The sequence below is a fragment of the Gymnogyps californianus genome, chromosome 5 (genome assembly GCF_018139145.2).
Source record: "Gymnogyps californianus isolate 813 chromosome 5, ASM1813914v2, whole genome shotgun sequence".
NCBI classification, from domain to species: domain Eukaryota; kingdom Metazoa; phylum Chordata; class Aves; order Accipitriformes; family Cathartidae; genus Gymnogyps; species Gymnogyps californianus.
Window position 1 is genome coordinate 60,522,286 of NC_059475.1, and position 23,860 is coordinate 60,546,145.

Genomic DNA, 23,860 nt, shown 5'->3' on the forward strand with positions numbered 1-23,860 from the left:
TTTAGGGCAGTCCTTCTGTTGTGATCTGTGAAATGAGTGACACTAGTTTTGTGTTCAACTCCCAGTCCCGTGTGAACAGGGATTTTTGTGTCAAATGAGGCAGAACATTAATAAGCAAAAAGTACATCTATAAGAATTTTTAAAAACACATCCCTAAAACACTTCAATTTTTCAATTTGTCTCTAAGATGGAAATGTTCTTGAAGCTATATGGCCTTGAATAGGAGCTTCTACCCAAAATTAAATAGTTAACAGAAATTTATCTGAAATTGGATAAGCAAGCATTGTAATCCTTGGAATTTCATTACATACTTGAATATTTTCTTTATACAATTAGGTTTGCTGCATAAGCAGTGTTATTTTTTCAGGGAATAAGACTGTATGGATTTGTTCATTTAATAAGGCTTTTTTTGAGCATCGCTTCTAAAGACATTAACTGTGTTCAGTGTATGCATTGGCATTGTAGTATATGTCACTGAAAAGAGCCAAACAAATTACCTGTCACAGTTATAGTTGAGATTGGGCAATCGATTCTATTTTTGATAACTAAGTGTATGCAAAAATGCTTTGGTTAATATTCCAAATGCTCAAATACAAAAATTTACCGAGTGTACTCTGTTATGATGGCCTTATTGACTTATTAGAGGTCTTTCTGTAGCTTGAAGAAAAGGAAGACCTTTAGCTGAATCTATTTTAAGAAAGGCACCCTCAGTGGATTTGAAAGCATTTACAATTGAATGTGTCAACAATTTCTGGTGTTAAACTGTGTTTCCCTTCTAGTAATTCCCCTGAAGTATTTGATATTATGTTTATGACGCTGAATTTTCCTTTAAACCCAAATAAGAAATATTTTAAAAGATTTTGTCCCAATCAAATGCTCAAAATTAGTTTCAGTAGTCATATGTACCAAGATCGGTCACACTTCAGAAAAATGTTATAGTAGTTAAACCACATGGTAAGGAATAAGGAAGGTATCCCGTTATCTCTAAGAAACAGTGTTAATCCTCTTCAAGAAAGAGGCATGCTGTGTTCTACCTTTTTGCCTGGTCAGAAAGCCTCCTACTGGCCACTGCTTGTCAGGCTCAAAGTTCCCATGTCTGCTACTTCTGAGAGTATTTTCCAAAATAGGTAGGTCTTGAGATGTGTACACCTTCATAGGTAGCTGACGTGTTATGTTTTACAGATGCTAGGATGTATCAAGAGTTGCTTGTTGTTGAGTGACATTACTGATTGATCGTGTTCTCAGTGCTTTATAATTTCGTCTGCCTTTTCCGCATGGGGTGGACATAATGTCATATGTTTGCAGGTTCAGCTGCAGAATCTGGCTGCTTTTGAGGATGAGATGTGCCCTTGATTTGAGTAAGATCAAGCTCTCGCCTTTTTTAAATGAGGGGGAAGGAAGAAAAAGCAGAACATCTGCAGGCTCCTGCATTTCCTTAAATTGATGACTTTAAATTTTCAGTAATTGCATTAGAGTCACAAAAATGCTTTTTACTGCCTCTTAATTTGGTAAAATTTGGAATGTGTTTCATATATGCAGCTGAAAAGTTGTTGTTTGCCAATGTTGTAATGTATTTGGGGGATCAAAAGACCAGGGGAAGTCTAAAAGTAGGTGAGTGCCAAGGCTGGAATCTGGAAAGCCTGGGGAATATATGCTATAACAGGGCAGGTGTACTGAAATGTGGGTTTTCACTGTGTCAGAGGAAATAGAAATGGGGAAGAGATAACTGGTGTATCGGACAGACACATGCTTCATAAGTAGAATCTGGAATAGTCCCTTCATTAGTGTTGTCCTTTCCTAGCCTGGAATGGATTTTAATTTTCTGAATCTTGTCATTCCTCTGCTGTCAGCAAATGTTTGTTGAAACTCATTAGAAAAATGTTCCATCCCTTTCTGTTTGTCCAGGTATATATAGGATAATACCTCCTACTGATGGCTTTTTAATGATTACTTGAAAGGATTGTATCGTTCTGATGACTTAGGAGAGCGCCAGAGGGCTTCATAATGTTTTTTTTCCATTTTGCTTAAAAAATAACATTATTCTGTAACCTTTTATTAAAGCTGCAAAGTTCAGCATTAAAACATTGAGAAATGATGTAATGAAGGTTGTTTGTTCATTTCATATGGCCGTATGCAATTTTCCAATTGCATATGATTTTCCCCAAGACTGTAGCCTGATTCAGTGCCGAGTGAGCAATGTTCATTCTTAATGACTGGCTATTAAATATTTTCTTTATTCATTGTGTAGCCTGAGGTTTATTTACTGCATGCTGTTTTCTGAAGACAGAAGACCTAATTTCTGAAAGAAAATATCCAGATATTCAAACAAAAAACCTAATGGATTCTCACAAATCACCGAGGTCATACTGTCCTCATTTTCCTGGAGCTGTACAGGCAAAGGTCAAAGCACAGACATACATGTGTGAGCCCATTTTGAAATGCTTAATACTCCATCACCAGGAGCATTTAGTTGAATATATCTGGTATTATATAAAACTGTTTCTTAGCTGACTTCAGCTGCTGCTTAAATACTGATGCTTCTGCAAGGTCTTTACAGCAAATGAGGAACACAGTCCTACCTTTCTCACCCTTAGCCCCTACCACTCAGTGGAAGTTTTTCGTTGAAGTGATTTGCTTGCTGTTGCTCAGGGCTCTGACAGTCGAGTAATACCTGCTCCTCCATGACAGCATTTACTGTCTTAATCAGACAGCTTTTTTTTCTTGCAGAGGACTGAAGGACAAGTTGTATTTACTGCATAACCAGGTTTTGTTGTTAGAAGATGTGTGTCCAGTGGGCTCGGTGAGGCTCCAGCCTTACGGAAATGAAAAATAATTGGTTCTATCACTAAAATCTGTAGCATACAATGCTGCCAAATTGAGATTGTGTGTCCAAGCTTAATTATGTTATTTTCAACTACTGAATACTTGGCTTTGATACTTTCATTGTATTTTGGGTTTTACCTGTGTTTAGTATACATTCAGTGGAATAATCTACTTACACATCATCTCAGACTGCTTGTTATGAACTTCTCCGAATTGTACCTGGATTCAGGCTTATCGTGGAATGTTCCCTGTCCCAGCTGTTTCAGAAGGGTTAGAGTGATAAAAGTGTTGTAGTCTGCTTGCTGAAAGTAGGCAGCTGTTGCTCAGGTAGCAATTGTGCACATGCGTGCAATCCTGTTGAACCCTGCATTACGAGATACTTGAGATCCAGGGAAAAATTGCCTTAGCTCTATGCCTAAAATATTGTTAAAATAGGATAAGAAGCCATTTCTTGGTTTGTTGACAGCAGTAGGTGATAAATACTTGGTGTTTCCTGTAGGAGGAAGTAATGACTGATCTGAATGAGTAGTCTGTAGCAGAGCCAAGCTGGCACAGAGTTTGCCTTGTCAGAGAAGGTGGGTGCTGTGTGGCATCAAGATACTGTGAATTACTCTGTGAGGAAAGCTGTGTGACACAGTGCCATGTTAAAAATCTCTTGTTGTTTTCAGCTTAATTGTTTTTCGAGTCAGTGTTGCTTATTATTTGGGTCAAGAAATAGACACTTCTGCAGCAGTATCCTTTTATAAAATTTCTCAAATCTACACCTACAGAGAAACAGATTTGCTATGCATTAGCAAATTATTGCATTGTGTAAGTGCATAAGCAAAAGCTTGCACTGGGCCCAGAGTTTAAATTAAAGTGCAAAACCATAGTTTTGACTTCTAGTTTGTATTTTCTTTTAAAAAAAAAAAAAAAAGGAAAAAAGAGGGCGCTTTTGATGTGTCCAAAATCTTCTACGTTTAAGTTCATTTATGATTTAATAATCATACGATCATTGTATATATGCTACTTTATTCTCTAGTGAAATCCATGTGGTTTTCTTCACACTGTTTATGTGGAAGAGAATTTTTTTAATCCTATTTCATTCTATTTATGTCATGGATAGACTTTGTCCTGTGTGTAATAAATTTCCATAAAATTCACTGATTGGGTGATTGTGTTAATTTCCACACACACACACCCTCCCTCGCCCCCAGCCACCATCATCTCTTGGCTCAAAGACAAAAGTTCTTTCCTTAAAGCAGTGAGATGATTGTGTTTACTCCTGTCTACTTCCCCTGTCTTCAGGGAATCATGCAAGAATTACATGTATTTTCTCAATTGTATTGTGTCAAGAATTGGTGAAACAGAGCTATTTCATCTTTGTTCAGAAGAAATCGTAGGCTTTCATTAGGAGAGAAATTCCTAGGTATGAAAAACTTAAAGGATGATATTTTGGGAGCTCAATTTTTTTTAAGCTAAACAAGATGATTTAATGTGGTGCTTTCCTCAGGCTAGTACCCAACTGCAGAAACAAAATTTATTTCTGAAGTTTGTTCATTGAAGTAGTTTCTGCATGACATGGAGACTCTGAACTTACTGTATAATGCTGTTATTCCCAGAGATACCTATGACTTAGATTAGGAAGCATTTATTGATTTGTCATTTCTTTCCTCTTCAGGCTGCCTATCACGGAGAGTGTTGGAACTGAATATGCTGAAAAATATAGACAGGTGGAGGCACAAGAGCTAGATGTAGTTGGAAAAGATCAGTTTGTCTATAAACCAGGTAAAAAAAAATACATGTGTCTTTGGTTCCTGTTATGAACTCGGATACACCTGTCCTTTTCCTCCCTGTGGTCTTTCCTCCCATCTCCTCCCCTGAACAAAACTGGGAAGCCTTACTGTATATTTCTTGTTTGTTTAATGCTGTATGTGCCTTTGTTTGTTTTGTATAAGGCATGGTATTAAAAAGCAAACACCTTATTTTCTGGAAACAGCAATGTATAATGCTGTTGCATAGATATATGTGCATATATCTGCTTTATTGTATTGATAAATGTAGATATATGATTGAAATATATCTGCAAGGGAAGGATACCACTCATTGGATTCATGTCTTTCTCTATTCTGTTTTCCCATTTTCTATCCATGTTATTTCTGTGTATACTGAATTGTTGCTTTGAACTGCCTTTAGAGAGAAATTTGATTGCACTTCTTTCCTGGGAGCTCTGGTAAAAGCAGTGTGAGGCTGACTCACTTGTCAGGACAGCTCAGCTTCAAACTCTGACTCTGCCTCTTAATTTCCAAATTTGTTAATGTGGCTGATTTCCCAAGAAAAGGAAATTTATGTGTTTTGTCTGTTCTGCGTGTCATTCTCTAATGCTTTTTGTATCCCTTTGCTGATACACCAAAATTTGACAAATTGAGAAATTTTCTAGAAATTACTGTCCTTCAGTGCTTCTGCAAATTATATGACCTCTGGAACTCAGGTAGGTGATGAAGCCATTTGTTTGGTCTCTCATCAGCTGAGAGGTGGTAGGTGCAGTTGGCCTGTCCAGCATGTGCAGTGCATCTGACCATCTGTCCTAACCACAAAATACTGTCCCTTGTTGACTTGACATTACATAAAATTTGTTGGAGAGGAGGAGGTATTGAAAGGTGAAGGTGGAGGAATAAAGGGACTGGAAGAAACTTTGAATGTTGTAGTTCAGGAATGTGGTGTTCCCTAGTTTTTCATGTGCTTTCCTAGCAAAGGAAGGACAGCCACAAGTTGACTAAGCCTAAGTTCCTTAGATGTTTCTTTAAAAGTATAGTGGTATTGATTAATTCAAGGAAATACCATAGATCATTTAATGTCCTTCAGCTATTAAATCAGAGTTCTGCCTAAGGTAGGCTAGCAACTTAATTTAGCAGCGCTGGTGGCCTGCTTAATCTTGAATGGAACTGATGTTGGCAATGTTCCTTCTGTAAAAGAAACAGGGTTATAACTTAGGCTTTTTAGGAAATATTTCTGCATAGTCATCCTGGTCCTTTATTTTATAAATACCTATTTTCTCTTGGTCTACCCTAAAATGTTTGTCCTTGAAATTTATACCTTCTAATGTTTATTCTTGACTTCCAGTTGTAAGTTACTTGAACAGCATCTAGTTAGCAAACAACGTTAAAAAAATTACTAAAATATTAGCATATACATACTCTCTTATTATTAATCTATTAGGTGTTTTCCTCTGTCCCTTTTTCCCCCTCTTCCTACTCTTTGGCTGTGTCATGGTCTGGAGTTGCTTTGGGAGCTGTTCTGTGCGGCATTGATGCCTGCCTCCTCTGGTCAGCGCTCTGTTCCCAGCTGTATGTGATCCGGTGGGGGACTCTCGGCAGACTGGATAGTGATGGGACTGGAAGATTCCTATGGCATTCTGAGACCAAGCTGCCAAATCCCACCTAGATGTAAAATAACACAAAAACTTCAGAAAATCCTGATTCTTATTGCTATCAACTTTGCCTTACAGACAGATTCAGGAATGCTATGTTAGGATAATATAATAAAGAAGCTCAGCGAGTGAGCACGAGATTTGTAATGTTAATTTTATGGATTATGAATGTGTATGTTGCTAATGAGACTGCTATTCTCACATGGCATTATGTTCATCATGCAGATTTCAAGAGCTCCAAGACCCATTTGTAACTATCGGCTATATCAGTCTGGAAGTGCATGTTCTAATTAAGAACACAAAAATTGTCATAAATGATCAAGGATTTATCTAGATCAGGCCCTTTAATCTTTATAAATCTTTAATAAATTCCCTTTCTTTTTTTTAAAGGACACCTATATAATTATTTTCATGCAGCTTTGTGGATGGCAGGTGTTTTTCCTCTTCTATCTTCATTATTTTCACACCATTAAATGGATCACACCATTTAAAAGCAATTTAAACATTGTTTCTGATTAGGTTTCAGACATATAAAAACCTTAAGTTATAGAGTTCCTTAAATGTTTTGGGTTCAGAACAGATGCATGCCAGGAAAATTAATCATAGCACAGATCTTCACCCCAAAACCTTTTATATTCAAAACACGTGCAAGTTGAAGAGGATTGCAATGGAGAACAGAAGTCTCATGAGCAGAGACTGATTACTTGTGGTATTTTCTTAGGAATTTTAATGTTACCTGGGGGCATCCTTCAGCAGTCTGCACTTCAAGACACAGAAAACTGTTAGCCTGTTTCCCCCAGTCAGGAAGGATAATCACTTTGCCCAGTCTCTGGATTAAGCTCTTCAGGGCTCAGTCTGCAGCAAATTCATGTACTTTGTGTTATGACTGAAGTAGCATGGCTTACTGTGAAGTCCTTATGCTTTGTGGCTCAGTGTAGGAGCCTGGTTGTTTCCTGTGGCTTTCCTTTCCCATGAGCTGGCTTGCTAACTGTAATCACTTTGTGTGTTTGTAGCTCAGCAGAAGAATGATCAGTGACATAGCAAGCATCTCATTTGACTCACCTAACCAGTACTTTCAAGTCTCTTTTTTTTTTTTATGCATCTCATTTTAATTTGCTTAATGGCAGATACCAAGATCCAGCTGTACAATCTTTTCTCCCAGAACTGGTGAATACAAAAATCTAATCTTGTGTTAAAGGATCTCTTCAAATTCAATTCAGGAAACAGGTACCAGAAGGAATACATCTGCTCTATGGGCTACAATAACTGAGATATTGGAAAATTGCTCTTTCCGTGGCCAGTAGACTGTTTTAGTCATGGCGGTCAACATATCTCTACAGAACTTTAATAATAATTGAAAAGGAAGTGAGCAGGCAAATTTATCTTTCCCATAACTGAGTTTTCAGTTCTTTTTGCACTGACTCTGAATAGAGACATTAATATCATTATTTATTCTGGATTGGCATTAATGCTTCTTATACGTAGAAATATTATGCTTGTCATCAAACAGCGTGGTGGGCAGTTGCATGCTTCCTCAATTTACTGTTTTCAGGTTGGAAGTGTTCTGCATTCTCTATATGTCAGAATCCAAGGCGCATGTTTGAGCATGGTGTCTTACAAAGGTGTGCACTGGTTCGGTTTGTTGTCCCAGTATTAATAATGTTTTCCAGAAAGTACAAGCAATTGAAAAAGTGAAACTTTGTGCTTTTCTTGCTGATAAGTCTGTAGTCCAGTAAGCTCCTTGAATCTGTAGATGCTTCTGTATTTGCAGAAGTGATCTGTTTTTCTAGACCAGTTCTCATTTTGGGATTTTATGTAATAAATAGATGTTTAAAAAAAAAACAAAACAAAAAAAAACCAACCCAACAACAACAGTTGAAGATAATTACACTGTGTGGTATAGACTCCACAGTTGAATGGTTATTTAAATGAGTAGAATAACCTTGGCCCCTTCATAGGGGTGTATATTCAAGTATTTCTATTCTGCGAAAGTTTAAGGTCTTCTAAGATGGTTACCCAAGTTCCCAATCCCAGTTTTGATTTTTCACTAATAATCATATTGGATTCAGAACAAGTTTGTATCCTCAGTTTGTTAGAGTGGGCCTTTTCATGGCTGCTTGGGTCGCATCAGTGTTCATCTGAAGTTGCCGGTTTACTCTGAGGCCCAAGACTGTAGTCTGCTCTAGACAGAAGTCTCACAGTTGTCATGGTATTAGGTTCCCAGGCAAACTCAGTAATGTTTCTTTTCAGTTTAAGCACAGAGTAGATGCCTTAAAGAGAAAAATAAACCATACAGTTTTTAGTACTTGCAGTATCTACTAAATGGTTGTATGGCTGCCAGTTCTCAAACTCTGCATATTGATGGTGGCTAACATTGGATGACCATTTACTTTTGGTATAATTTTTTTCCAAACTTGTGTGCTTAGGAGGAGGTAAGATACTGCTATCATAGAACTGTCATATAAAAAGCAATATAAAAAAAGTTACGTTTCGTCAGTTAAAAAAATGAGATATACAAAATTGATTAAATTGATCTGATTATTCAGCAGGTACATGCATACTGGTGGTTGTTTATTTGTTTCTGGTTTGTTCCTTTGTATTTTTTAAATAAAATTCTTAATTGAATTTTAGGTTAATGGTTTCTTATTAATACACTGGGTTTTTACCGGGTTAGAGAAGCTTATAATGTGAATCCTACCATTTAAATTTTTTTGTCCCTCCCTTCTTTTTTATAAGCACTGTTATAGAATTGTTGCTGTCTTCTGTTTTATACTTTTAACACATTTTTCAAAATTGCAATTGTTACATGGAAAACCTGATAGAGGTGGGAAGGCTGTGTTGCTTTAGCAGGAATATGCTGACATCGGGATCTTTTCCCTAGCAGCTTGAGATTTCTTTCAGCATTGGTCAAATCATGCAGAGCTGCTGATGCCTCGGTAGTGACATGTTTGTGCCAGAGGGAAGCCAGTCAGCCTTTGTACAGTGTTGCTGTGACAGAACGTTATATATGAATTTTGCTGGGGAATATATTTAGAAACTTGACCAAAAGTATTTTAAAGAGGACAGTTAATATTTTAAAGGGATGCTGCTATTAAGTTCTGTTTTGTATGCGTTTAATAGTGCTAAGTAAATCACTGTGCAACGATCACCTATAACTGCTGCATTACACAGAGTCTAGGTAAAGAACCTTTCTTGTTGGAGAGCGTGGCTTCAGGAGAACTCTGGGTTTTAGTGCTTTTTGAAACTGTCTTAATGAACTGTCCAGCTTTTGGGGGTTTGTTTTAATGTGGGAATAACTAATTTTGTATTCCTTGACACTTAAAGACGATTTGGGGGTTTGGAGCACATTCAGGTATGGTACAGAGACAAAAGAAGTTGTTCTGCCTGCTTCTGCTTCACTGCTGTGTGAGATTGTTAGTAATCTTTCCAAAGAAAGCAAGCTATAACTGTGCAGTCAGGTATTTAGGCTATAGCCTTTATTTTACAGTAAATATTGCCTTTGTAAAAAGAATACTAGATTTCTTTCCCACTACTCTGTGTATTTCTTAAAGAAATAACATGACATAAAAAGTGAAGTCTTTCACCGTAGTACCTGGTGAAACCCATTTGAAATAGAAAGCATTTCCACTTTTGGTTTCAATATAGTGGGCTTTTTTAGCCAAATTGTTTAATTGTGAGTTGCAAAATTGTTGCTTACCAAAGTCTTGTCCTGGTTTTCCCCTTCTACACCTGCCTCCACACCTGTTCAGTTGCTCTTTTGTTTTTCATGGTCAAACTGACAGCAGGCTGCAGAGCAGAAACTCATGGTAGCACTGTTAAGATTTTTGTCCTGTATTACCCAGTGATTACAGTGATTAACTCCTGCCAAGAGACTGCAGAGTATAGTATCACATTGAAAGGTCATCATGATACTTACCAGACTTGTTTTTAATTGCCAAGTGGTAGAAATATAGTGGTCTTCCTATCAAATTACAGGTTTTGTACTGTGGATCCAATAGGCTTTAAGGGAAAGAACACATGGGTACATGAATAAGGCATATATTTTCAGTATTGTCAAAAAAGTTCTTGGGAGCAGGTAGATTTGGCAGTTGTAATGCAAACTATGCAAAAATACTATTTTAATTAAGACAAAAGCATATAGAATTATAGAATTGTATACAACCTTGACACTGATGGTGGCTTATACACAGAAACAATGTTTTTCAGAGCTGCTGCCAGTAAAACAGCAGTTGCATAAACACAGAAAATCTCCTCAATCTACTAATATTAAAATATTAATACTCATAAGCATGTCATTCAAATTTGATATAAATTAGGTTTCCAAATAGTGTGATCATATTCTCCTGCTGGTCTTTCCCTTTCTCTATTGAAATAACCTACTCTTGGTTATTTTTATGCCTAGATACTTCATTGTCTCAGTGTGAATCAAGTGATTGGACTTCTATACCAATAACTAACCATAAATGTGTGGATATGCCTATAGCCAAACACAGGGAAGAGGTAATTTCATTGTATTTTCTCTCATCATGGAATAAAGCTGAAAGTCATGTTTTGTTTTGTTGGAGTTGGTTTTTTTTTTTTTTTTTTCAGAAGGAAACTTCTGTTTCTGTTTTAAGCATTGTAAAAAACCTTTGTTAGTGGTACAAAACCATTGTATAAAAATTCCTAGAGGAAGAAACATTGCTGTTATACTTTCTGTTCATAGGTATTTATGTAAAATATGTGAGTGCATGCCCATGTTCTTTTCTGTGATCTTCTAATGTGTTTTAGGAGTCCAGTTATCTACAGATGCCTAGGAGATGATAGAAAATATGGCACAATGTTTTACAGAGATTTGATATGTGGCCTGGAAGCTACTGATATTTCAAATCTGTTTGAAATCTGTTTTGAGTTGTTTTGTAGACTTACGAGTTTTCTTGAAAAATTGTTTCAGATAGTGTCTCTGATAGAAAGCAATTCAGTTGTGATTGTACAAGGAGCAACTGGCAGTGGTAAGAGCACACAGATTCCACAATATATTTTGGATCATTGCATTCAGCAGTCTATCTACTGCAACATTGCTGTTACGCAGCCTCGGAAAATTGGTGCCAGCAGCATTGCAAGGTGGATTAGCAAGGAACGATCATGGACACTAGGTGGATTTGTAGGATACCAGGTATAAGAAAATTTCAAATTGTTTTTAAAAATACATGGAAAAAGTACTGTATTTTCTTTCTTGATTACTTTTAAGCATATCTAGCATATTGAAGAAATGTTAGAGAATCTGCTTTTAAAGTGGAATTGCAGGTTTCTAGCTCTCTCCTGTTAAACATTCATAATTAAATGTTTAAGTTTTTAAAGTTGAACAACTATAAATGATAGTGAGACTCCAACACAAATATTTAATTGTCTGCATTCTGATAATTGGACAAATCTATATTATTAATCACTGAAATTGTTGCAGAAGAACTATATTCTGTCATTTTTCCTTTAAACTCCTTAATTAACATACTTGATTTGTTTGACTTTACTACATTTACCTATCAGCTATGTCAAAACTTTCATGCATTTATGGCCAGGTGGTTTCGTGAATGTCCTGTCGTTTCTTCTTAATGTGAAAAACTTGAACTAGTTTTTCCTCTTAAATCTACCTCCTCCTCTTGTTTTGTCCAGCTCAGCTTCAAACTCACTTCTATCCCTCCATTTATAAACTTGATGCCACTTTCATCTTTTGACACAAATACTGGTGCTTTAGTCAGCTCTTTGTCAGTAACCACAATAAACTGCTGTGATCATTGTTTCACTGGTAGTTTGACAATAGCTGTCTATGGACTAGCTTCTCTGTTCATGGGGAGTTCATGGAGAGTTGTCTGCTTCTAGAGTCCTTTGCTGGGAGGAATACGTGTTGGTTTCTTCATCCTCTCTTCTTCATTCTTTTTATTGTTGTTTCTTCCTTTCTTTCTTCCAGTTAGGGTCATATGTGTATATGTTTGCTAATATGCATTTACAGCTTTCTTTTTCTTCATTGGTCTGCAGCTCCAAGTTACTTCCAAATGTACTACCTATGGTGCCATTTATGTACGTTAGATGTTTTCTCTTTGTTACCCATAAAACCAATTTTGTCCAGTTCCAGGTGTGAGGGGTTTTTATTTTTAACTGACCATTACGGAGTTGTTTATAGCATGGGGTCTACAGTGCCAAGGTTCTGCCTCATCTGTTATCCCACGTCTGCTTTCTTCTGTGCCACATCCTCTGTCTCCACTTCCCAAGGTCTCTGCTATTTTACCAGGCCTCTATATCTCTACACTACACTAAATTGCTGTCACAACTAGACCAAGTATAGCAAAGGTGAAGGCAGTTCAAGAAAAGTTCAAAGAGAGCAGGCCTGACATGCCTTAGTCCTGAGGCCTTGCAAACTCACTACAAAGTTTATGGCTTGTTACTAGTAATAGCAATACCATATGACAGGGCTGTGCAGATACATCAGCTTCATTTTCCTATCAAAAGGATCTTTATTGTCATCCCTACTGAATGCTGTTCTTTGTCTAAGTATCGGTTAGCGGTTTCTTTTGATATATCTACAACAAATACTGTAGTAGGAAAATATTTTTTTTTTTTTTTTTTTTAACACAACTCTGAAGTTGAATTTTTCCACAGGTAGATCAGAAGACAAAGTAAAAATACTCTTTGTGCTCAATCACTAAGTTTCAGTTCTGAGAGGTGAACACTCCAGATAATTCTGTGACAATTACGATCTGACATCTCAAATTTTAACTAAGCCAATACTAATAACCTCCAGTTATCATTTTGTAGAATTACTGTGGGTTATGTATGTTGGTTTTTTCAAAGTAGTTTCTACATAAAGTCTTTTATATCATTTGATACCTTGAATTAATTAGTCATAAAATTGCTAAATTGATTCATTAGGCTAATGACTCTTAAAGACGTAAAATGGTGGTGTGCTTCCAAACTGTCTTCAGGACAGCATATGTGGATGTGCCGTGCTTGTTTTACAAGCACTTGTGTGAGCTGAGCAGAAATGGAAGTAGAACAGTTCAGTGTAGATTCGTCTGCTCTAGACTGTTGTAAAAGCTGAAGGTGAAAAGAAGGTCACGGCTCTGCCTGCCTGCCTGGATAGGTAGCACCTGAGATAGCTAAAGTTACAGAAGTACTTTAGAAATCAAAAATCTGTTATTTAACACAGGGTTGTAGAACTTTCCTCTCAGGTATAAGTTGCTTGGTCTTGGTGATATCTTATACCTCTTTCCTCTTCTCCTGTCCAGTAAGGAAACTATATTTTGGCAAAATCTTTTTCTCGCTCTGTATATTAGTGGAAAGATCCATGTATGTACCTTTAAAAGCCTTTGAAGAATTCTTCTTAGGCTAGAGCCCCCAGCAAGGAATTTTGATCCTTTACATGATGAACGTCAGGGGTTTTAAATTTTTTTTTTTTTTTTTTTTTAATTTCTCCAAAGAAAATGTTTGCAGTTAACTGGTTATGGGCTTTAAGAACACATTTGTACAGAGGCTTTTACAAGTTTGAGTGAATAATTTTGATGGGTTTACACTATACTTCATTTTGGAGTTCTTTCAGACGCGTGTTCCTGTAAAGACATTAAATCCCATCTATATAATTTTTCTCACTGTTAGGTAAGTTTAGAGAACATTTCCACAAAGGAGACAAGGTTGCTGTACATGACGACTGGAGTTCTTCTTCAGAAAGTAGTTTGTGCCAAAAGCCTAGCTGAATTCACGCACATTTTCGTTGATGAAGTAAGTTGGTGGAAATAAGTTTAAATTTCATATTAAGAAAACCACCTTCTCTTTTGTCTCTCTTACCATGCTAGAGAAAGAAAAATGCAGACATTTATTTGTAAAGATGCTTTGTATAAGTTGTCTAAGCTAGTATTTCTTGAAATAGGCTTGTCTCGGCGATCCTTTGAGCAACAAAGTTTAGAACTGAGGGTGTGGGGAGGATTTTTGGGGGTGCTTAGCTTTTGATATGAGTGCCTTGAAGTGTTTTCTGAGACCCACTGTGTGGATTTCAAGAACGTGTCTGGCTAGGCCTATTAGGAGGAGGCAGCTAGTTTTCACTTACTTGGCTATTACTGCCCTTGGAAAGAGTCTTTACTCTTCAGGGATGTCCTGAAAAATAAAATAACCCTCTGAAAGGTCTCTGTCTTCTGGCTGGATTTACAGCCCACTCATGGTTTCATTATCATCGCTGTCACTTCACTAAAAAGCTGAAGAAAATATACTTGTAGGTTTTTTGTAATTTGTATATTTCTACATGTTTTTATGCTTATTTTCTGTGGTAAGCAGTATTTCACTGTTAAACATAGTCAAATGTGAAACTGTGCTTTCACAAACCATGAATGTAAATCACATGTAAGATGTAGGACTTAAATCTTGGGATGTAGTGACACAGAAGAGGACTTACAGGGGTTTTTTGTTTGGTTTTTTTTTGTTTTGCTTTGTTTTTTTTTAAATGGTAGTTTCATTTTTATTCCATCATGGTATTGTAGCTGGGAGTAACATTGCTTCTTGGATATATGAGGAGCAGGGAGACAGTACTTGGTATACCATTACACTATTACAGTAATAATGAAGGCTGTCATCACTGCACTTGAAATGGCACACTGAAAACCTGGAAAAGCTTGAGCAAATAATTACACTTTTGTATGAAGAAACTTTAGGACTTCATTCAAACAGGCAAAAGAACCAAAAAAACCCCCCAAATCCTAAAGAATTGTACCAGGTGTCTTCATGGAAAAGATTTGAGACCACTCTAATATATTAGCAGAGTCTTGCAGACCTTAATGTTTTTAAGCCAAAGATAAGGAAACGCAGATTAGATACAAGATGCAAAAGTTTACAATAGAAGATGCATACATAGAGAAGTGTTAGATTGTTCCTTTAGTCTTAAAAATTATTAGATACAAAAATTAATGAGTGAAGTTTTCTGGCCCCTTGTGCAGGAGAACAGATTTATGCAGAGATTTATCAAACCTTGTTTGCTTGGGTGCTGTAATTTGAACTGATAGTATCAGCTTGTACTGCTTCTTTCAGCAGCTCCTAGCTTTCAAGACTATGTGTTTTTTGCTCCCCAGCTGAAATTCTAGTCCCTCCTGTTCCCCATATGCCAATTTTTTCCCCATATCTACCTCACAGATTGTGATCTTGACCCAATAGTAACCATTTTAACAACCGCATATTCTCCACTGCATTCTTAATTGCAGGTCCCAGCCCTCTTAGGGTACTGCAGGCATTTAGGAACATACCTAAACAAACCTAGGTCCGAAAATCATGACTTCTCACAGCAAGACCTTGCTGTCAGCCTGAAAACTGCCTTAGCTAAATCATTTTTGTAATGAGGCAGTATTGAATAGAAGTATATCTTTATATTATGTTAGAATATGCTAGTTACCTTACAGGGCATGAATGTTGACCTTTGAAGGTTGAGCTGTGGAAAAAGCTGCTGCACTTAAATATATTTAAACTGTAATTCAAGAAAGTGATATGATCATCATTCATAATGTTGAGAAGTATTTATTGAATGGCAAGGAGCAGTCAGAAAAGTCAGGTGCTAGGGTATATAAAGAATTGGGTGGAAAATAATGTTCTAGAAAGCAGTTGTATATTTTGATCATAGCTAGAAGCCATTGGCAACAAGGGGTGTCTTTTCAATTTGCTTAGCTTTTAGACAACCCACCATAGTCCCTGCCTGGATCATTTGTGATCTTACCAGTACAATTGACTTACCCAACTTCAGTATCACTTCAGCTGTTACTGTCAACTCCTGTAGAACTAGTGGCTAGAGCTCATGATTGGTTTTCTAGTCATTATTCTACAATTTTCATGACTTAATAGTGGCATATGATTTTCACAAAGGGTGCTGTAGTTGTCTGAACAGCTGTGTTGGGATTTTAAAACGTGATTAACATGCATAGTCTTAAAAGGTGTGTTTTCTTCTATGAAAATGTATTGTTCCATATTACAAAAATAAAACATGAAACTGAGTAGCAAAGGAAGAGACTGTCAAAAAGAGCATGAATTAATGAAAATTAAATTGTGGATAATGTCTTCCAGGTGCATGAGCGTACAGAAGAAATGGATTTCTTGCTCTTGGTGATCCGTAAACTGTTGCGTACAAATTCACAGTCTGTAAAGGTAGGTTCAAAGTATTTTCTGCTACTTTTTCTTGCAAGAATAAATTTTTACATGTTTTTGATCTACAAAGGGCATGTTTTAAAGAACTTACCATAAATGCGTCATTATTTTTTACTAAAATATTTAGTTTGCCTCTCTTCATGAGCAAGCAAGCTAAAGGGCATTCTTTTCCTGGCTGCTATAATGTGTTCTGAGAGACTTTTTTTCCTCACGTTAAAATGCATTAGTTTCTAAAGTCTGCTTAAGGCTAAAAAATGCAAGATGGATATTTGACTAGAATTACATATTGGGTATTGAGGGCAGTGCTCATCCTTGGTTAAATATGGTAGCATTAACTGTTGGAAATACTGAGCTTTTTTTTAAATGGAACAACATATTTGGAAAAATAGCAAAAACCCCAAAAATGCTGTATTGTAATTTCTAGGTAAAACTGGTAGTAAAATACAGCTGAGATTTTTCTCTGCATTTTAGGAAATTGTGCTTTGTACTAAAGCAGAGTTTGCAGAGATTTAGCATGACATATTTAGTCTTTGTGGTCTCAAAGTAATGAACTCTTGAATTGTAAGAAATTAAATACAAGTGATAGAGTTAGGCTAACTCGGTATATGTCTGTGCAGCTATTTGGGACTGCAGAAATTTTGCGAGACTGTACGTGTCACTTAAGTGCTTCAGTTAATTGTTCAGTTAATGTGAACTGTTCTGTTCAAAGCAGACGTAACTTGAGTCTATGTGGCTGGTTTTGTTGCTATTGGAAGGGGATCTGTGTTCTTTTGTACAATCCACCACATTGATTCAAACTCAGATAACTTGGTCTTCAGATCTTCGAAGCATGCTCTCACTGAAAGTGCCTTTCCAGTTGGCATAGGCCATGTCTGTGAACTTCACATTTTTTACTTTTTATTCCTTTTCTTGCCGGTAAGAAAACTCACTTGTCTTTTAAATTCAGAGACAGTACTGTAAAGCTATTCGGCCTTTCTTAGCACTTGGTTCTGCCTACCAAGAATACCAAATAATTTGACCATACTCAGTTTGCGAAAAGTTTGCCCTTGATGCTGATTATCTGGTTGGTGTCAATGGCAGGAATCCCTACAGGTCCTATTATCTTTTCTGTTAGAAAACATTTTTCTTTTATAGGTTCCTGAAAGACTTTTTTCCTCTATAATTCTGATTAAATCTCTCAAAACTGTCACTGGAAAACTTTGTCTCCTTTATATCCTTCTCTGCAGTTGTTTCTTCACATGACAGTTTCATGTTGTATACATCTGAGACAGTCTTATATTTGTGGGAGAGTGTGTGTGTGCTTTTGAATTTTTTTGTGGTAGGGAGGGGGGAATTCTTGATCTCAGTTGCTGGGTTTTAGCAGAGTGGAACAGGTAATTCAATTTGAATCTATACGCTAAGCCCAGTGTCTCCTACCTCATCCCTTTTCAGACCCTTTTGAAAAACTGTAAAGGAAGGGAGCTTTGATCATGTGGCAAGTTCATTTAGAAAATGCAAGGTTCTCCTCCCAGCCCCCCTGGATTCATAAAACAAAAAGGTGCAAGGAGGCCTGTTTAAGGGGAAAAAAAAAAGTATTTATAATTCAGGGTGATAGGAAATACATATGAGGTGTTTGTCTCCTAATATGGACATTGCAGTCCTCAGAAGTAGCAGTTAATTTAACATTGCATCAACTAACAGGGTGGCAAGAGTGATTCTGACATACAGAGGACAAGATCTACCTGTTGTGCTTCACCTACCAGCTACGCTGAATTTTCTGGCAGATGGCTGGTGCAGATTAGTGCTTTTAGATCACAGAGCAGACATTTGATTGACTGTTCTAAGGTTGAACTTGCTGGGACGGGGTTGTTGCAAGAAAACCTATGACTGTAAGAATGACTCTATTGGGTCAGACCAAACAGTGTAATTTCCAGTAGTGACTAGTAACAGCTGCTTGGGTAGGAAAGTAAGAACAGTTCTAGCAAATTGCCATTCAGGGACATATGAAGGAAGAAGTTGTTACTGTGGATATTTTTGGTATCATCTGGTGGGGCTTTAGACATATCCATGCTGCACGAGTGTTTTTGGACTGTTTGATCTTGAAGAACTGTCTCCTTCAATTACCCTCTATTCTAATGTGTTCCTATGCCATGTTGGTGATACATGCTTGTTTAATTTCTGCTTTGGGAGTAGATCAAACTCTTGGTTTAGTAATGCGATCCTTCAGGCACTCTGTTACCAACCTGTGGTTTTCCTTCCATTTTGAAGGACTCCATGCAGATTACAGAGTGCAAATTACAAAGATTGTCTAGAAGAAGAGGTAATTTAATATTCCTGGCCTGTAACTGTGGTTAGGATAATTTAGACTGGATTTTGTTTCAATAGCCTTCAGGCAAGGCTACATTTAGTCAATTTTCTTAGCATAGGTGAGCCACTGTCTATTGAGCCATGAAGCAGTTCATGCTGTAGTGGGACAAGTTTCATATAATATTTGCAGAATTATGTCCTTTCAGATTTCTCCTCCTTTCAGAATCACGTTAAATGACTTCATGATTTAGTCTGCCCTCTCTGTGTATTCCTTGTGCTTTGGAGCTGAGCACAGTGGTACAATGCCCACTTCATTAGCTTGCCTGCCTGTCACTTCATAAGGGGGCTGCTTTTGTATTTCATTGCATTTTTGTTTTGGGTATTGATGTCTTTATTTCATTATATTTTTTTATTTCATGCAAGGTGTCAGGAAAGCAAAAGAGGACTGACCGTGTCCCAGTTTACAAGTACTGCTTAGAGTGGCTCAGGAGGTCTGAAGATAAAGAAGCTGAACACTACACAGTTCATTATAACTCCTTGGCTCTTCATCCTTTTTCAAGTTGAAGCTGTCTAGTTTATTCCAGCTGGCTGTGCTGAGGAGTGGGAGCACATTCCAAATAGGGGGGTTAGAGGGTAAATAGCCATAGCTACTAAGTTACTTCATTCTTCTCCCTTCCCCCATTCTGCACATATCATGCTGTCTAACCAGAGAGAAAACAACAAAGCTGTAAATTCTGAATTTCATAATAATTGAAAGAAGAGGTGTCACCAGGTAGCAAATGTGATTTCTGTTCTTCTTTGTAGGTGAATAGAGGTTAAGAACCTTGGCAGAGTCAGCAAACAGAGCGAGGAGCTTAGTGTGATCCTTGAGAGTTCAATTGGATAAATTAATTGAAACTGAGGGAAAACTTACTTGACATATTTCAAAATCATTATAGTAATGTTTTTGAGGCTGGGTTATAATTACAGTTACTGCTGTAATAGGAGTAAGCCCATCTTTTGATGGAGTTAAAGGCACTGATATCTAACTGTTTAGTAAAACAGGAGTTGAAAATACTTAGTGTACGCTTTTTTTCTTTTGAGGACCATGTAGAGATCATAAGCTTAAGGAAGAGTACTATATGTTTTTAGGTTGAACTTTTACCACAGGAAAAAGTTTTTCACGTTGTCTGCCCTATGCATCTAGCCTGAGCTGTTGTCTTACAGTTGCTTACCTTTCTCCACATGCTACCTAGGGAATCTCAAGCATTTAGCTTTGATTGTCTTAAACGTGCCTAGGATACATAGCTGTAGTAAACAAAATTAGACCATTTTAGCATAAAGAATCAGTGGAAATTCCAGCATAGCATGGCATTTTGCGTTAAAATTAATGTTTTACATTTGCTGTGCAATTTTTTAACAGGTAATATTGATGTCTGCTTCCATCAACTGTAAAGAATTTGCTGATTACTTTGCACTTCCAGTTCATAACGGTCTGAACCCAGCCTATATATTTAAGGTGGAAGGCAAACCTTATGCAATCGAAGAATATTATCTTGATGATTTGAAGCACACTGTTCATTTCAAGGTACTGTAAATATAACTTTATTTCTTTGGACATAGTAAGAAAGAAATTGGAATAGTCAATTGAAAGCTGTGTAATAAAATTACAAATAACCAATTTTACATTACAGTTCTAGATAAGAATTAATATATGATGATGCATCAGCAGCCTAGTTTTTCTTTCGTGTAACAGAAATGGAATGTAAAGGGCTGGGAATTTTAAGTAGTATATGGCATTTTGCTCAGTAGTTTGCATCCAGGATGAACAATGTAGAAGTCTGTGCAGAAAGTAATATATGAGGATTTATAGATCTCTTTGAATACAGCTGACAAACTCGGGGAATATTTCCTGGGTCGGTTCATGTTGCTGTTATGTATCAAAGGCAGAAAGAGCTAGGAAGTAGTCATCAGAAAAGAAGCATTTATGATTAGAAGTGTGATGTTGTTAAGTTGGCTTCTCTATCAGCTGAGGCTCATGCGCTTCCTATTTTTTCCTTTTTTCTTTTTTTTAATAGTCCCAGAGCTCTTATGCAGTAGTTTTGAACATACTTCTGTTGTACCCACGTAGGCCACCATGGCAAATATGTAATTTTGAGTAATGAAAATTTGTTAGAATAATAGATATTCACCAAATCCCTAGTGGCCACTGAACAGCCTAAATGGCTGCACTGGAGAATTGCTGCTCTAATGCCTAATGAGGGTAGTAATGGCTGAAGATTCATTTGCTGTGTCAATCTTTAGCTTATAAACTGCATAGTATATTTGTTTGTAGAGCTCCTGACATGCTATTGTATGGCATGTGTCTGCACAGACAACAGATAATGAAGGAATAAATGTAAGTTTGACTTAATCTGGTATCTGTGGTTTTATGTGAACCTGGTATCTGTGGTTTTATGATAGGAGTTTGTTTTACAGTTGAAAAACAGTTGTGTAGGAATTTACTTGAGTGTCTGAACTCTTTCAGTATTATGGTCCCAGGCAAAATAAACAGGTTAAAGCAAAGTAGAACAAATGCACTCAGGCTTTAATAATGACAACCACTCTAAAAATAACTGGGGCATGGGAGTAATTATTGGTCAATTTTGATAATTCAGAATACTGTTATAATGTTAATACAATGAAGAAAACGGGATGCACTTAAAAAGTAGTGGTATATGACCATACTGTTGTTATTTAGCTTTCATCCCTCAATTCTGCAGAAACTAAATTAGAGAAATAAAACAAACAGGTAGTTTATGGGAAACCCAGAAGAAAATAATTGCTTATGCTGTAGGCAGCACAGGCATTGGTTATGCCTCAACACAGGCAAACTAAAATAAAAGGCTGTCAACTGTTGAAGTTTTAATGCAACCAAAAAAATAAACTAAATACATGTAGCAGTTGGCCCGTTAGTTTTTATACGTTAGTGTGGCAGCTCAGATAAATAATATGGAGGAGATTATGTAATATATGATTTTTTTTAAAAGATTTTTGATGATAGATGACAACAAAAAGATAACCAAGAAATTCAGTAAGTCTACTTCAGTCAAGTTGTATTTGTCATAGCTGCACTTTGAGCTGAATGTCAGCTGCCACACCTTTCACCTCAAAGATCACGAACAAAAGGAACTGTTTTCAGTGCTTATGGCTTTTTATATTTTTTATTTTCTCTGTGTATATGAGCATTTAGGTTTGATTTTTTTGAAGTTTTCATCTGTTTCTTTGTGTTGTCCTAGTATAGCCATTTTGTTGTTCAGTAGGAGAACAGTATGATTGTCCAAGAAGTTACTTGTACCTTAGGGCAACAATAGAAGCACAGAAGTGCTCTTGATTTTCCTTTTTTTTTATTATTTTTTTTCTTTCTCATATGTATGAAAAAAAAAGAAGAAATTGAATTAGAAAGCACTGATGTTTGGTCTCGCATCTCGTTTCTTATGGTGCTATGTGTGGAGATTTTCTCTGAATAGTAGTTTTATTTAAAAAAATACTTAAAAACATGGAAGGTCTAAGAAGATTTATGTAACATCCTAATAAAAATGAAAGCAGGGCCTAAGTGTTAAGGCAGTTAATAAGTTAACACTGCCATATGGAAGCAGGGGCACATCTTTCATCATGCTAAAATCAAAATCAGTTAGATGACTGCCTGAGGTACAGGCTTCAGGCTTTAGTTCTTAGTATTTTATTTTTGCCTATAAAAGCCTGTAAAATTCACATAAAAGAATACAGAAGTTAAAAAACAGTCTTTGCTTTTTAGATAAACAGAATTTTTCCAAGTTTCCTTTTGATTTTAAAATTAATAACTGTAAAATCAGATTACATAAATCATAACTCATTCCTTAAAGCATTTTGATTAAAATCCGTTTGGTCCTTTGTAACTGTCTCGTTTGCTGTGAGGTATGAACCTTTGTCCCTTCTCAAAAAATCTTAAAATAGTTGGATGTTACTGCATAAATGTAGAATTCTTTTATGAATCCTGCAGTGTTCTTGGCTTTAATATGTCACTCATTTCTGTAGGTGATAATGTTTTAAAACTATGCTTGAAAATAAAAATTTTTTTCGAGCAGTTCTGACTTGGATAATTTGGGAATTCACTGATACCAGTTGTGATTTGGAAGATAAATAGAAATGCCAGTCATTATTTTTAATTCTCTATGCCTGTTTGCAGTAAATCCTTTGCTATGGCTAGATAGACATAAAGCTTTCCCCTTGAATTGCTTCATTTGTAGGAAAGAATAAAAATAGGAGGGAAGGAAGGGAGAAACACTCTTCAGTGTAGCACTGGCTTACCTTTGCCCAGATATTGGGTCATTTATAGGTGCTACTGTTTAATTTTTGAATATAGGTTTATAAAAGTAGTTTCTTTTTCTTTTGGCATAATGGCCTTTGTAAGCACATTGTTCTGGATATTTGACTGGATCATCATTTTGTCATATCAGCACCCTCTAAGCCCCAAGGAATCAGTGAAACACAGGTTTTGATGAAAAATGTATGAAGGCTGTATAGATAGGCAAATTTAAAGCTAATTGTGTAAATGCTTACCTATTGTTATAGTATAGTATTGGAGATACAAATGCAAATTAATTGTATAGTTAATTCTGTGAGCAGATTTTAAAAAAATCTAAGCAACTTGGGGGTCTAGATGTTAGTCTTTGGCAGTAAATCTGTGAAATTGCGTGTCTCTACTTCTTACCTAAGGCAAAAAAGAGAGTCCCATTTTTGGATTGCAAATGTAAAAACTCCTTCATATCCCTGGAACTGAAGTCAGAGTGCAGATGAAAGGTAGTGAACTGCTGTCAAAAGCTATTCCGATTATGTTGTATTATTTCAGTCAGCTCTGACTCGGCTTTTGGATTTGCTGTTTGTCACATTGTTACCTTTCATTAGGAGTGATGTGGCAGCCTTGTCATGTTAAAGAATACTAAAGGTACAATTGGTAACAAAATTGAAAAGACAAATTTGACAGTTATTTAAGCAGGGATAATCTAAAAACAAAAATCTTATGTTCAAGCAGCCCAGGAAAGATAAATTCCTTAGGTTATCACATATATTGGGGGGGAAAAAGTACTAGAATGTTGTCTGTGGTTTCTCATGGACTAATCAAGCTTCATTGGAAAAGCATTACTATAGTGGGTGTAAGATGCAGTTAAGAAGCTCTGGGACTGACAGGGTTGT

General features: G+C 36.5%; 1 protein-coding gene across 3 annotated transcripts in view; it reads left to right on the top strand.

The window, feature by feature from the left end:
* Positions 1-23,860, top strand: part of TDRD9 (tudor domain containing 9) — an 87,543-nt gene that overhangs the window by 17,724 nt on the left and 45,959 nt on the right. For all 3 annotated transcript variants that reach the window (XM_050896920.1, XM_050896922.1, XM_050896921.1), the window contains exons 2-7: positions 4,484-4,590; positions 10,635-10,732; positions 11,166-11,387; positions 13,862-13,984; positions 16,301-16,381; positions 20,070-20,234. In XM_050896920.1, the coding sequence (XP_050752877.1) occupies positions 4,484-4,590; positions 10,635-10,732; positions 11,166-11,387; positions 13,862-13,984; positions 16,301-16,381; positions 20,070-20,234 (796 nt within the window). The remainder of the gene's footprint in view (positions 1-4,483; positions 4,591-10,634; positions 10,733-11,165; positions 11,388-13,861; positions 13,985-16,300; positions 16,382-20,069; positions 20,235-23,860) is intronic.